Source organism: Tiliqua scincoides, chromosome 11 (genome assembly GCF_035046505.1).
Source record: "Tiliqua scincoides isolate rTilSci1 chromosome 11, rTilSci1.hap2, whole genome shotgun sequence".
Classification (NCBI taxonomy): Eukaryota; Metazoa; Chordata; class Lepidosauria; order Squamata; family Scincidae; genus Tiliqua; species Tiliqua scincoides.
In genome coordinates this window covers 6,174,673-6,189,365 of record NC_089831.1, presented here as the reverse complement: position 1 = coordinate 6,189,365, position 14,693 = coordinate 6,174,673, and the positions used below count along the sequence as shown (strand labels likewise).

Sequence of the window (14,693 nt, the reverse complement as noted above, 5' to 3'; positions counted from 1 at the left end):
TGTTGCCCCAAGAAGCCCAGAAGGGAATATAGAAACATGGAGCAAGGCGTTTGGAATATGGCATCTTGAGAGAATGTCACTCTCCTTGGAATACTCCATTCTTTCCAGTCCCCAAACCAGAGAAAGGAGAAGACAGGCCAGTACAGAACCTTAGGGCAATCAACAAGGCCACAGAGACAATCCATCTAGTAGTGGCCAACCCCTATGTGATCCTGAGCCTTTCCCCAAAAGGTCAGCCCTTGTTTGCTTTTTCATGGGAAGATCCTGACACGGGTGTCAAGCGTCAGTACACATGGACATGCCTAGTTCAAGGATTCAAGAACTCTCCCACACTCTTTGGAGAAGCCCTAGCCCAAGATCTCAAGGCCTTTATACCTCGGGAAGGCACTGTGGTATTGCAATATGTAGATGATATCCTCATTGCCTCCCACACATGGGAAGAATGTCTCCAGGCAACCCAAGAGGTTCTGCAGATACTCTGGCAAGCTAGTTACAAGAAGGCCCAGATCTACAAACAACAGATTACCTACTTGGGCTACATCATCTCCCATGGAACAAGAAGATTGTGTCCAAAGAAAATAGAAGCAGTATGCGGGATACCTCCTCTTAAGAACAGGAAAGAACTGAGAGGTTCCTTACGAATGGCAAGCTTTTGCAGAGTGTGGATTGCCAACTTTTCCACTCTAGCAAAGCCTCTCTATTTTGCCACACAAGGGAAAGAAGCTGATCCCTTCCAGTGGGAAAAAGAACAGCAAGAAGCATTTAACAAGGTGAAGAAGGCCCTCATGGAATCTCCAGCCTTGGGTTTGCCAAACCTAACAAAACCCTTTCAGTTGTATGTGGATGAGAGAGATGGAACTGCAGCTGGAGTCCTAACCCAAGAGATTGGTACATCTATCAAAGCAATTGGACAAACCATCAAGGGGATGGCTCCCGTGCTTGAGAGCAGTGGTAGCCACAGCTATGATTCTAGAAGAAGCTCAGAAATTGGCTCTTAGCTCTTAGGCACCACATCACCATCTATGGACCCCACTGTATTGTTCCTGTCTTGAACACTAAAGGCCATCAATGGATGAGCAATGCTAGGTCGGGAAGGTACCAAACCCTTTTGTGTGAAAACCCTGAGGTAGAAATTGGTACCACAACCACCTTGAACCCAGCCACTCTATTGCCAGCATCCACAGATCCCATCGAGCATGATTGCTTACAGGTAATGGAAGAGGTCTATGCATCCAGACCAGACCTGAAGGATGAACCCCTCCGAAATGCTGACCTCATCCTGTTCACAGATGGCAGTTCTACTGTAGAGGAAGGAGTGAGAAGAGCTGGATATGCAGTGGTGACAGAACATGAAGTTGTGGACTCAGGACCTTTGCCTGTGGGAACATCAGCCCCAAAGGCAGAACTGGTAGCTCTGATCAAAGCCTTGGAGCTCAGCAAGGATCAGTCTGTTACAATCTATACAGACTGGAAATTCGCATTCCTCACATTACATATGCATGGAGCACTGTACAAGGAGAGAGGATTGTTGGATGCCCAAGGAAAAGAAATCAAGTCCATCCCAGAGATCATCAGGCTACTAGAAGTGGTGAACTTACCCAGAGAAGGAGCAGTTGTTCACTGCAGAGCTCACCAAAGGGGGGACCCCATGGTACACAGAGGCAACCGAAGGGCAGATCAAGAAGCCAAGAAAGCAGCCCAAACCCCTCTAATTGGACCCCTTATCCCAGCTCTGGATATAGCTAATTGGAAGCCCAGCTGTACAGTAGAAGATGAAAAATTTGCAGAAGCGATAGGAGCTAGTATACCATGCATGATGAGAGGCTCCTGATTCCCCAACAAATGGCACCGTCTCTATTGGAGAGAATACATGAAGGAACTCACATGGGAGAAGCAGCATTGGAAACTCTAGTCAGAAGACACTTGTTTGTCAAGAACTTGACTTCTCTAGCCAAAGAAATATCCGAGAAATGTATAAGCTGTGCAAAAACAAACCCCAGATGTGTAAGAACAGGAACTCCTGAGAAATTGAAAGTAGGCTTTCATCCAATGGATGTCCTGCAAGTAGACTTTACTGAACTACCCCAAGTCCAAGGTTACGAGTACATGCTTGTGTGTGTAGACACTTTAACAGGATGGCCCGAAGCCTGGCCTACTAAGACTGAAAAAGCCACAGAAGTCGTGAAGATACTCCTGAAAGAGAAATCATACCACGCTGTAGCCTCCCAAGTAAAATCAACTCAGATAATGAGCCTGCATTTGTGAGCAAAATAGTGGAAGCAGTGGCTAAAACACTGGGAGTGCAGTGGAAATTACATGCAGCTTCCATCCACAGAGTTCTGGAAAAAGTGAAGAAGAAATAAACACTGAAAGCCAGTCTTACTAAGACGAAGCAGGAAACCAGGTTATCCTGGAGCACTGTGTTGCCTATGCCCCTTTTCAAAGTATGTAACTCCCCCACACATAGTACTAAACTGACTCCTTTTGAAATGCTATATGGGAGACCACCTCCCATATGGAAAGGGTTGGGTAAGAACACAGTCCTTGGGAAAAGTTAAATAGAAATAGCTTAGGGAACCACAGAAGTAGGGAAACTCCTTAGTGCCACCCACAGACACATAGGGAGAATAGACCCTATTCCCCTCAAACAGCCTGTGCACAGCTTCCAGCCAGAAGATCATGTTCGAGTCAACGATTGGAGGGACAAAGCTCTGAAACCTCGATGAACTAGACTCCACACTGTCTTGTTAATTTCTCCAACTGCATTATAAAGAAATGTTCAAGTATTCGCCTCTGAGTACACCATACGCGAACAAAACCAGCTGCAGCTGTAAGTTCCTAGACTGTCAGTCGAGACAAAGACAACCCCTTCCGCCTGACGCTGAAAAGACATTAGAGAACAACAGATTCTGGCACACTTACAGCTGCTGACAAGCCCTGAACTGTCGCCCAGAAAGACAATTTGTTCCATTTGATGCTGAAAAAGAAACGCCGGAAGCAGAGATCATCAGTACCCTGCTCTGACCTCACCGGAAGCAGGTCAGTCTATGCACGGCAGAAGCTTGAGGATCATCTGGAGACAACACCCTATGCTTCAGTCACACCCGGAAGCTGACTGATCTACGCACGGGCAATATATGACATCCTTCGAGAGACTTTATCAACGACATTGGTCACCCTACCTTTGCTGTCAGAACTTTGTGATTCCTTTGCAAAAATAGAGCAGCTTCAAAAAGAAGCCAGGTTTTGTAAACACCAATAATTGTATAAAGTTTGTTTAGTATTTTATTGTATTTTTTTGTCACAAATTGATGGGATATAAAAAAGCTATAATGAATCTTGAACACCAACAATTGTATGAAAAAGTTGCAGCCCCACTATTTGATATATTAATAAGGCATTGTTCCTTTGAACTTCGTTGAAAAAAACTGCATTTGCCCTTTTACCAAAGTGTATGCAGATTTGAAAAAAAATTATTTGGTTTGTAAACAATTAGAAGGAAAAACACAGTGGGTAGAGAAAAAAAACTCATAGCTATAGAAAGTACAGGAGTCAAAGTTTACACAGTCTATCCCCCTTGTCTCAAAAAGGAAGACAAGGAGCTTTGATTCCAGCTGATATTAGTCCTCATGTTCTAGTAAGAGAAATTCTTGAAAAGGAGGACACCCTAATTTGCATCCTTAGTGTGCAACAAGTGTGAAAATGAAGGTGATGAAGTAAATAGTGATAAAAATGAGAACAATGAAGTTTTTACCTAAAGAGTTGAACATTCTTAATTGGCTATTATACTGAACATGTACAACCAGGCAGAAGTAAGAGGAGCAATGACACTTAGAATTGAATAACATCATGACTCCCAAATATGAGATGGTTGAAACAAGTCTTTGTTATAATAGTTTGCTTTGTAGTTATAAGTATAATATGTTGTTGCTGCATTCAGTGCATTCTCAATTGTATTCAAGTTTATGCTCAGGCTCAAACTGTAGTTTCACAGCAAATGTATGAACTGTTCAGATAAGCTAGAAATGTCGTAAATCAGACTAGATTAGAATCTATCATTAGAAGCCCTGATTAACAAAGACGTTCCAGAGAAACTGTCTGAATTCTAAGTTAACAGAGAAAGCAGGATTTAACAGAGAAATTCTCTTGAAAAATCTTTGTTTGCAGTAGGAATTTAGTAACCCCTTCCCACGCACACACTCTAAGTCTATTTTGAATAGCTTCTGATTTCTGAGCCAGGGAGGGTTGGCCTTTCCCCACCCCCACTGTTGGACCTTCTCTTGGGGCAGCCACAGCCTTACCCTTTCCTCCTTTCTCCCCCTTGCTGGAGGCTCTTCCTTCTGCTGCCCATCTCTGGGTCCAGGAGGGTGCCGCTCCACAACCACGTTTATGACGGCCTTCTGATGGTTCGGCCCATTGGGTTCTGCCTTCTGCGCAGGCGAGTCACTTGAAACCTGTGTCCAACAGAGGAAATAGAAGATATCTGTGAGGTTATCTCACTTCCGTGTGGGACCAGTTTCACCGCCACCGCTTGGGAAGCAAATCTGTTGGCCATCCGTGGAGACCTCTCATGGCCTGTTTTCCTCACATGCATCACTCTTTTGCTTCGGACGGGAGCCTTGCAGTCCCCAGTTGCACTCATATTGTTGAACTGTTGCCTTTGTGTCACCAGACAGTCAGGGCAACCACCTGCAGTATCCGTGTCTTACCTTCTCTTTTTCTTGCTGTCTCCATCCCGGAAATGTAAAAAGCCTCCTCTTCACTTTCCTTCTGAGGAGTCTCTGCTTTTGAGCCTGGGTTCAACAGAAGAAAGACACTCGTGAGGTGACCTTCCTGCAACGTGCAACCAGATTCCTCCCAGGAATGGATTGGATGCAGGGCCTAGTAAGTGAGTAAGCCCCTCTCGATGCCAGGTCACCCTGCAGAGTTGCGCCAAGACCGGACTGCGATTGGGATTCTCCAGTGGATGTCAGAAACAAAGATGGTTTACTTCTCTGAGCCTGACCACAGAGAGGAGCTTTTGGGGCACTACAGACTTTCTTTGGTGAAAGAGTGTGAGGAGGACTTTGGAAACCTGAACAGTTTGTCTCTGAGCCCCAGCTGGAAAAATTCCTTGGCATCTCTGTTGTAGTCCCTGCTGGTCTTCTGACTCCACTACCAGAAATGTCACTCCTTGGAATGAGTAACATGCCACAATCTTCTGGACGGTGGTCTTGGCTGGAAAATCTTCCCTATCCACCCTTTACTGGGCTACATTAGAGGTGAGCCTGAATTCCCCCTGAAGATGTGGGGCCTCCCTATCGGGGAGGGGAGGGCCTGTCCGGCCTTTCCGAGGGGGACCCCCTGGTGGAGGCCTCAGACTAGTTCCCCCACAAGAAGGGGGGTTCCGTCACCCGGTTCCCCCTCTTTGGGTTGGCAGCATTAGCCAGTCAGGAGCAGGGGCTGCTAGCTTCAGATCCTCCTGCCTGCTCCTCTAACTCCCAACTGCCTTGTCATCCCTGGCCTCCAGGTTTATGTAGGGCAGACCCCTTCCCTTTGGCCCCTCCCCTTCCCTCACAGGGAGGGTACAAATAGGGCCTGTCTCTGGGCCTGCCCTCCCCTGGGCTTACCCCAACTCCTCCCCTTCCTCTCTCTGTTTCCCTCCCACCTGGAGCTGCCAGGGTTGTTCCTGACAGGGCTGGGAAGGCTGCTACCTCTGCTCTGGTCCAGCAGCCTTCTCCCTGGGTAAGCTCGGGACTCGCGGGAGGAGGGGAACCCCGACACAAGACTTGAACCACTGGGCCTGGAAGTGTTGGCCACATCTCACTCCCAAAGTCTCAGGTGCACCCCTTGGAGCACACACAGCCTTACCTCTTCCTCTTTCCAGCCCACAAAAGTAAACAGGTGTCTCCTTGGCTTTGGGGCTTTGCATGGGACCTGGACTTCCGCACCGTTTTTGGATGGCATCTCCTTTTTAATCTAAGTGCAACAGAGGAAATAGAAGACATGAGAATACAATAAATGAAAGATTGAACCACCCCCCCCCCAAAAAAAAAAAAAAAACAAAAAACACAGCCAAACAAGACTGTGAAGCAAAGAACAGGAAGGGGGGAAGATGGGAAAGCTGTTCAAAAAGATGCATAACGCTTCTGAGAAGAGTATCCAGGAGCACACAGAGCTCAGATCAATTGGAAGGGAGTTCTAGCATGTGGCTGCTGCCACAGAGAAGGCCCTTCCCTGTGTTGCTTGCATCTTAACCTTAACCATAGGTGGAAGCTAGCCAAGGCCACTGCAGATGAGCTCAGGGGATGAGCCAATATATATGGATGAAGGGGGTTCCTTGACTACCATGAACAGCTTGTGCCCAGAACCGGATTTACAGCGGTGCAGTCATCAGAACAGCAGTTTGACAGAATCAGATGGCCAACCTTGTGGGACCACATGGGCTGCCACGTTCTGAACTCACTGAAGAATTTTGAGGGGCAGCCCCACGTAGAGCACAGTACAGCAGTCAAGTCTCGATGTCACCAAGGCATGGACCACCTTGGTGAGTCTGAAACTCCAGTTTGCTCAGCTAGGCATAGGCCCCCTGCAGCCACCACCATCATCTAGCGATTCAGAGTTCATTTCAGCCTGGTTACCCTCCTCCACTCTTGTTGTGGGCCCTACAAGGGCCCAGGCTGCGAGGAGCACTCAGGAAGGGGGGTGCATTGGGGCAAGTGACACCACTACTGGAGAACATTGTGAAAATCTTGATATTTGTGAATAAGACCATCGTGTTATGTATCATTTGATGGGTAATTTAACACAGCATATAATGAAATAAACCATGCTGAATTATCTGTATTTTATCTTATGTTATAGCCAAATAACCACAAAAGGATAACACAACAGCCTTATGTAACAAAAAGTGGATTTTTTTAACTCAAGACCAATGAGATTGATTGTTCCGATGAGGTGCAATGAGGTGTTATGACACAGCGGGGAACCAATGAGGCATTAGTATAAGTCAACTCTCATTTTCATGTATCAAAGCCAACACCAGAGCTCTTACTCAGTTGTCTGAGTGCCAGTTGTGTTGGCCACTTTTTTTGTTTGTTAGTTACTGATTTGTTGGGTGACCTGCACTGTTAACTATTGAAATAAATAAATAAAGTGAATGGGAGTGTCGCCATCCTTAGTGACGCCACCACATTTAGGCTGTGCTTATGGTTTTGTAATTGAATCTGTATGGTCTGATCTGGGAGGAGGTCCATCATGGGGGTGACACAATGAGCTCTCGCAATGGGTGACACAAGCCCTGGTGACGCCCCTGTTCAGGAGAACTCTGAGACTGACAACAAGTTTGGGCAGGAAGGTTGTTGTCCTGCTGTACAATAAATAAACACGGCCTCAGTGTCCACCCAAGTCAGTATCATGTGTGTTTATGGGGAAAGGGGATACCTGGTTAATGTACTTCTTTGGCCTGAATGTCTGTTCATGTTGATTCATTTCAGCAATCAACGCAGGGACTGGACCTCTCACAAATAGACATTGCGTGCCGCTCTGCTTACGTTGGACATGATGTGAGCATCTGTGCATACATAGCCTGTACCCCTGTGCACAGATGGCACATCAGATGAACAAGACTTGGGCAGAGACATCTCATGGAGTGTTTCTACTCTGAGGGACACACAGAGATAGGGGTGGGGATGGGAAAGTGTTGGGGCGGGAAGGGGCAGTTAGCAGCAGCAGCTCCGCCGACATTTTATCTCCCTTCCCAGCCTCAGTCCACCTTCCGGGTCCACGCGGACTTGCACCAGCAAAATAGCTGGCACAGAATTGAGGAGGATCACTGAGGGCTTACCCGGGGGTAAAGGAACAAATGTTCTCTTACTCCAGGACAAGTCTTCCTCATCTCGAGGAGGCCTCCCAGACTGCCCCTCCCCAGGAGAATGCAGCTTATGCTCTCTTGGTACAGCTGCATTGGGGAAGGGGGACCTGGGTTGGGCTGTCAGTGGGTTTCAGCCACAGAGCCCCCTTCAGGTAGCTCCAAGCTGGACAAAGTGAGGCTGGTGGTGTGGAGGCAGATCTGGCTTGCGAGATCCTACAGTCCAGCCCTTTGATGGCCTCATGACTTAGAATCAGACCTCAGGGTCTTCTCCTGGGTGTGCATGCACATACACTGATACTGGCATTGCCCATCTGCACATCCAAGCTGGCTTCCAGGCACACCTGGTATGCGTGTGCACACGGAAGAAGGACATGGACAGGAAGCCATGAAGACATGGGTCGCCCACAAGACAGAAAGAGCAGGAAAAGAAAGTTCCTGCTTTCCGTCCCCAAATCTCCTCAAATTCAAAATCAAGGGCTTAAAACAAAGACAGAGAAACCAAAAGAAAAGTGACCCGGTCTGTGTGAAGATGGATGCCACATGTCTGCCGGAGCAGGTAAGGCAGTGCAGGGGGCGAGAGGGAGGCAGGGAAGGGGTGGAATAGGGTGGGGTGGGCAGAATGGGGAGGAGATGAGCAGTGAGGAGTGCGGATGGCACCCAGGAAGGGGTTCGGTGGCAGTGGCACCCTCTCTTGGTAGGCTTGATCTACCTGCATGGGTCAACATGGACTTGGGTTAGCTATAGAGGTCCAAGTTGATCCATGGTGGCTGCTGGGACAAGGGGACAAATATTTCCTTATCTCAAAGAGGCTTCAACAGGCCAAAACTCCCCTGCTTGATACAGCAGTAGTTAGGTTGGCACTGCTGCATCAGTGCTGGCATGGGGAGTTATGATTGGGCTGCCCATGTATGTTTTGTTTTTTATTAATATTAAAGGATAATAATTGGGTTGGGGTTTTTTTTCCCTATTTTTCTTTTTAGTAAAGCAAACGGACTACCTGTATCATGTAGGAGACAAGCCTGATTGCTAACCCAGAGTTCCATGCGCTGGTATGCGCACATGCGAGTCGAGTTATGGAGCCAGAATCCCATTGCCGGTAAAGAACCCACTGTGGTCACCACCTCAATGTTCTGTCTGTCTTCACCTTTGTAGATTTATGCTTGACTGAGGACCTGTTTTGCCAGTGCTGCCAACCTGCTCGATCCATGTGGGACTCTGACACTGTGAAAGGGTTTGAGATTCTCCAACACATTGTTCCAAAATAAGCCCCTATTGGCCATGCCTGACTCCTTTGTTTCTGGGTCAGCCACAGGTGACATACTTGAGATCATATGACTTTGGCTGAGCTACAATGATGACCAGTGGAGCTTATAAGAGCATGTGCTGGAGGAGTGCTGTGCAACCGCAGCGCATCCCCCGTCTCCACGCGCACATTGACAGACCAGTTCCAGACTGCTTGAACTGCAGCCAAATTCATCTAGTTTACTTCTAGTCTGCTCCCATCCCTAGAGGAGGTTGCACATGAACACATATCTAAACAAACCCGGGATAAATGACACATGCACAGGAAGATGTCTCCAGCTAAAAACAGAAACCTGGCCACTGAAGCCGGCCAGCAAAACGCAAAGGGTTTGAAGAGCTTCTCATATTTTGGTGAATCTCTTCTGGAAAAACTGGGTTATCGCTATGACTATCCTACGTTCTGATTTTACAAACATAGAATTTATGATTGATTCATTGATTGATTGAGAACTTTATTCGCATAAAACAATTTCCAGGACATAGAGACAATGGACAATATAAAAGACACACAGTAAAAACATGAACGTGAATTAAAAAAAATCAACATTATACTACTGTATTCAGGGCACAAGATAAAGCATGTGGGGAAGCATTATGGAAATTATGTAAAGAGAAATATAAACTTATAAATTTGTAAAATCAACAAATGAAATAACTGTTTGCAACGTTAGGCTGCCAGCTTAGACAGCTTCTTAGGACCAAATCATAATGCAAAAGTCCTTCTTGCCACAGCGGTTAGCCGTGATAGCAAAATGGAACCTCCATATACAGGAGCAGCCTGCTTTTTAAGGCCGGGGACAAACAATGGAGGATCTAAATCAGAGGCACTTTGTTGCTTCACAGTGTCATCAAAACACACAGGAGAGGGAAGTGAATCCATTTGCTTGGGATTCTCAGGCACCAGTAACGTCGCCAGAGGTGGTGGCAACAAGGTAAGTATTGAAGGTGCAGCGACACACCGTGTAAGGGCAGTGAAGTCATTCTCGGCAGCAAAGGCAACACTTTGTTTCCATGGTTTCCTCGTTGGCCTGGTCTACATTGGTTGGCTCGTTTTTGGGCGCCACCTCCAGTTTATTCAGTCCGTCACAGAGGTCATTGAGGTCTTCCAGCACTCTCGGAGGGACGGCTCTCAGATGGTCGGTTTTTTGGCGGTTTGCCGGTGGTAAGTCCTTTGGGAAAAGGGAAGCATTGACTCAGTTCTTTGTTACGCAAATCATGTGGTGATTCTATATTCCTAACAGTCATGATGATGTGGTGGGTCTCCTGATCTGAACACTGACCAAAAAAGTACTGTTTACTTACCTCTGATTGGCCTTCTGGTCTCTTCCTCCACCATTGCGCACTCCGTCATCACGGCTGCATCATTAGCAATGGTGAGGGAGAGAAGAGGGCTGTAAGTATCGAGCATCCTTTGTGCAGTTCTTTGGAGAAAACAGATACACAGAGCTGGTTTGAAGCAGGCTTGTGAGAGCAAGATGCCTTTGATTTGCCTCCTGCTAAAGCAACCTTCAGGAGCCTACGGAGCACTGAGGCAAAAACTGGAATTGTTGTGAACCACATGCAACCCCCACATCCTCCTGCACACAACAAATAAAGTTAGATATGGTAGTCCACAGGGGAGCACTCGGCAAGTCACTGGAAGTTCCAATGGCTGCTATGGGCAGTCCGTTCGCCACCCTTTCTGCCCTCTCGCTGAGCGAGCGCTCCCCCAGAGACCACCAGAAAGGGTAGAGCATGGACAGTCCACAGCCGCAGCCAACAATTCAGTGGTCCTTAGGGGAGTGCTCGCTTGACGGGATGCTGGAAGCGATAAAAGGTGATGAACCTTTTTTTCTAGACCTCATGGAACACTTTTCAGGGTCTCGTGGACCACCTGTGGAACCACAGGTTGGGAACCAGTGCACTAAAGCAGGGGTGTCCAAAGCTTTTGTCAGGAGGGCCACATCATCTCTCTGGCACTGTGTCGGGGGCTGGGTAAAAAAAAGAATTAATTTATATTTAAAATTTGAATAAATTTAAATAAGTTTAAATAAATGAATATATTAAAGATGAACTTATATGAATGAATGAAGGTCTTGCAATAGCTCAAGACCTATAAAGGGCCTTGCAAAAAGTAAGGCTGGCCTTTCCGTTGCTGCCACTGCTGCATCACCGACTTGAAACAGCAAGCAGTGGAGGGAGCCCTCATCCCACAGCTCATGTGAGAGGTCAAACAGTCGCCCTCACACTGAGAGCAGTTGTGTTGGGCCAGTGTGGGCTCCAACAAATCTCCGGAGGGCCAGAGTCTCATTGGAGACTGGGGGCTCCCTGAGGGTCGCATTGAGAGGCCTTGAGTGCTGCAAGTGGCCCCAGGGCCAGGGTTTGGGCACCCCTGCGCTAAAGTCAGGGCCTGGCCTCTCCTGTTTTGCCTTTCATCACATGCTCTATGTAGCATCTCGCACTGCATTGATTTTGCGTCTCTTGCCTATGATTCTAAACACTCCTTGATCAACCCTATATTACAAGAGGAGACCTTTAGACTTGCGCCTCCTTTCTCCCCCTATGGATGTCCTGTCCTTCTCCATTGCTTCCCAAAGGTCACAACACACCCATTATAAAGCATCATTCCTCCAAAGGCAGGCCGTGACTCATGGATAGAGATTCTTCTTTGTAACCTGTCTTCTTGGGCTGACTTATCTGGGCTGAAGATTGAAAGGAGCTTACCTCGGCCTCATCCAGGGGTCTCTTGACGGACCTCCTCAGCCCTGGAGATGTGCTCTTCTCTGATGCCTGAATTCATGAACAGAAAGAGAAGGAATGAGCAGGGCTGCTTTCAGCCAACTGGACCAAATGCTCCCAGTTGGGCATCATGCCTAAGGGGGCCCCCATATTAAGGTAATCCACTCTAGTCTTGTATACAATGTCATAATACAATGTGCTTAGATTGGTGGTTCCCAAACTGTGGGATGAGACCCTCTAGTGGATCATGACCTGATTTTGGGTGGGTTGCCAAAGGGTGGTGGAAAGATCAGATCACTAATTGCTTCAAGCCCTGAGGCTACTGAAAAATCAGATGCTGTAGTTGCTAATTACTGTGCAAAGAGCTCAGCTCCTGCAGTTTTCAAGGTTGCTGCTAACTGCCCTGCAAGGAGCTGAGCTCCTGCAATTTGCAAGCATGTGTAAATACAGAGAGATAAAGTTGGAGGGTCTTTTTTGTGATTATTATTACTTAAATAAAAATATTATTTCTTTCTAGACCTTTTTAAAAAGTCTGGTAAACCTAGATGGGTCCCGATGGAGTTGTTTTGAAAACTGGATCCTGGTGCTGAAAAGTTTGGGAACCACTGGCTTAGATGCATTGGGTCCATCAACTCACACACACTCATAGTCTATATCCCCCCCCCAATTCTCCAGACCCCTCCTTCCTCCTTCCACTTGCTGCGGGCTCCCATGGCCACTAGGTTCCCATTGCCACCCCACTAAGACGGCAATGATGTCCTGGGGAAGACTTTAACGAGGATTGATATTTGGGGGACTGTTAGACGGGTGGATGAGAGCCCAATCCCATGCATGTCTACTCAACAGTAAGTCAAATTATAGTCAATGGGACTTACACCCAGGAAAGTGTGGATAGGATTGTTGCCTGAGTGTTGATGGCTACTGGGGGAGAAAAGAGTGGGAGAGAGAATGTTGTCCCAGCTCAGATGCAGATCTGAGTGGGGGAAGGATTTGGAGTCTCCTTCACTCTCCAAGGGGAGCCTTCTATGCGAGGGGAGCCTTACAGCAGTTCCCTCCTGGAGGGTCACACACCAGTACACGTGACACTTGTAGACACTACACCTGTATGCAAGTGGAACACTTTGCTTTTCATGGATCGATGGAAGAGTTTTGGGGGGAGCAGAAGGCCCCTCGGTAGTAGAAATGCCACTCGACCACATGGAGTGGTAGGGTCTGGATAGCTGCCTATTTTAACCAGCAGCAGCCCTGCAAGCATGAACATGCTTCTCCTTGAAGCATCAGTGGGACCCAGGCCTGTCATCGAGGGCCGAGGACTCTCAGACCCTTTAAGACTTACCCGTCCTGCATTCCGTGTGTTGCTCAAAATCGGTCCTTTCTTTGTTTGTATATTAGAATAATGTGGTATTTTGCATCTCATGCCAGTGCTCTTGTATCAGGTATGTGGCACTTGTGGGTTCCATGAAACTATAGGTTGCTGTCACACCATGGCATCTGTAGGGGGGCACAGGCTGCACCAGCTGGCGTGCACAGGTGACAACACTACTGGCCAAAATGTTTAAGTTCTTGGTACCTTCTTGTTATATGTCATTTGATGCATAATTTCATGCAGAATGCAATGAAACCAGCAGCATTAAAATATCTCTGTTCTATCAAAAGTTATAGCAAGAAAAACCATAGGGTTGGGCAATGGTGCATCATCATGAAACTGCCCAGGGCATTGCCCCACCCACTGCATGGGGGTGATGTGCTGGCCTCCCACACCGGGTGATGGCAACCCTAGTGACGCCACTGCTGCCACATCCCCTTCTGGCACCCTTATGAGTCACAAGACAGGGACGCAAGTGCAAGGCGAGGAGCTGAGATGTTGACCCACACTCCTGGTCATCCCACCCAAAGCCACCTTTGTGGTGGAGAGAAGCAAGTGCCCACTTACATGCCAAAGGTGGAGTCTCAGCCTTCCTCGTTTGCTGCTGAGAAGGTCATCCCGTTGGCGCCCTTGATGTTTCCGGGTCTGGGCCAGGCGCTTCTTCAGGGTGTCCTCGAGGGGCCAGGGTTCGCAGAGTTTCTCCAGCTGGGAAGGTCCAGGATTTCCCCCAAAAAAGAATAAAAACAAAAAGTGAACCTCACAGGAACTGGGACCCTGAAGCGCTCCCATTTCCAATTGCCCCCTTTGAAGAATTCTGAAGGGAAGAGCTTTGGGGGCATGAATATCTGTGGCTCTTCAGAGAAGGACTTGAGCAACCTGCCCATTCCTTCTCTGGGGAGCTTCTTGGGTATCTCTGTGGCTGCCTCCAGTTCTCTCCCTGCTTCAGAAATGTAAGAGTTACACAGAACGATATTTGGGGTGCCCAACCTTTCTTGGGAACTCTTCCCCACCCCTTCCCACACACACTCTACGGCTACTTTGAACAGCTTCTGATTTCTGAGCAAGGGAGGGCTGGCATTCCCCCACCCCCACTGTTGGACCTTCTCTTGGGGCATCCACAGCCTTACCCTTTCCTCCTTTCTCCCCCTTGCTGGAGGCTCTTCCTTCTGCTGCCCATTTCTGGGTTCAGGAAAGTGCTGCTCCACAACCGTATTTATGGTTGGTTGGGCCTTCTGAAGGTTCGGCCCATTGGGTTCTGCCTTCTGGGCAGGTGGGTCACTTGAAACCTGTGTCCAACAGAGAAAAATGGAAGATATCTGTGAGGTTATCTCACTTCAGTGTGGGACCAGTTTCACCGCCACCGCTTGGGAAGCCATCCCTGGAGACCTTTCATGGCCTGTTTTCCTCACATGCATCACTCTTTCGCTTCGGATGTGAGCCTGACAGTCCCCAGTT

General features: G+C 47.8%; 1 protein-coding gene across 1 annotated transcript in view; it reads right to left on the bottom strand.

Moving 5' to 3' along the window:
* Positions 1–14,693, bottom strand: part of LOC136662436 (trichohyalin-like) — an 85,566-nt gene that overhangs the window by 33,263 nt on the left and 37,610 nt on the right. Inside the window, exons 19-24 of the mRNA XM_066639652.1 lie at positions 14,366–14,524; positions 13,806–13,943; positions 11,858–11,923; positions 10,192–10,323; positions 5,851–5,958; positions 4,302–4,454 (exon numbers count right to left, since the gene is read on the bottom strand). Coding sequence (XP_066495749.1) covers positions 4,302–4,454; positions 5,851–5,958; positions 10,192–10,323; positions 11,858–11,923; positions 13,806–13,943; positions 14,366–14,524 — 756 coding nt within the window. The remainder of the gene's footprint in view (positions 1–4,301; positions 4,455–5,850; positions 5,959–10,191; positions 10,324–11,857; positions 11,924–13,805; positions 13,944–14,365; positions 14,525–14,693) is intronic.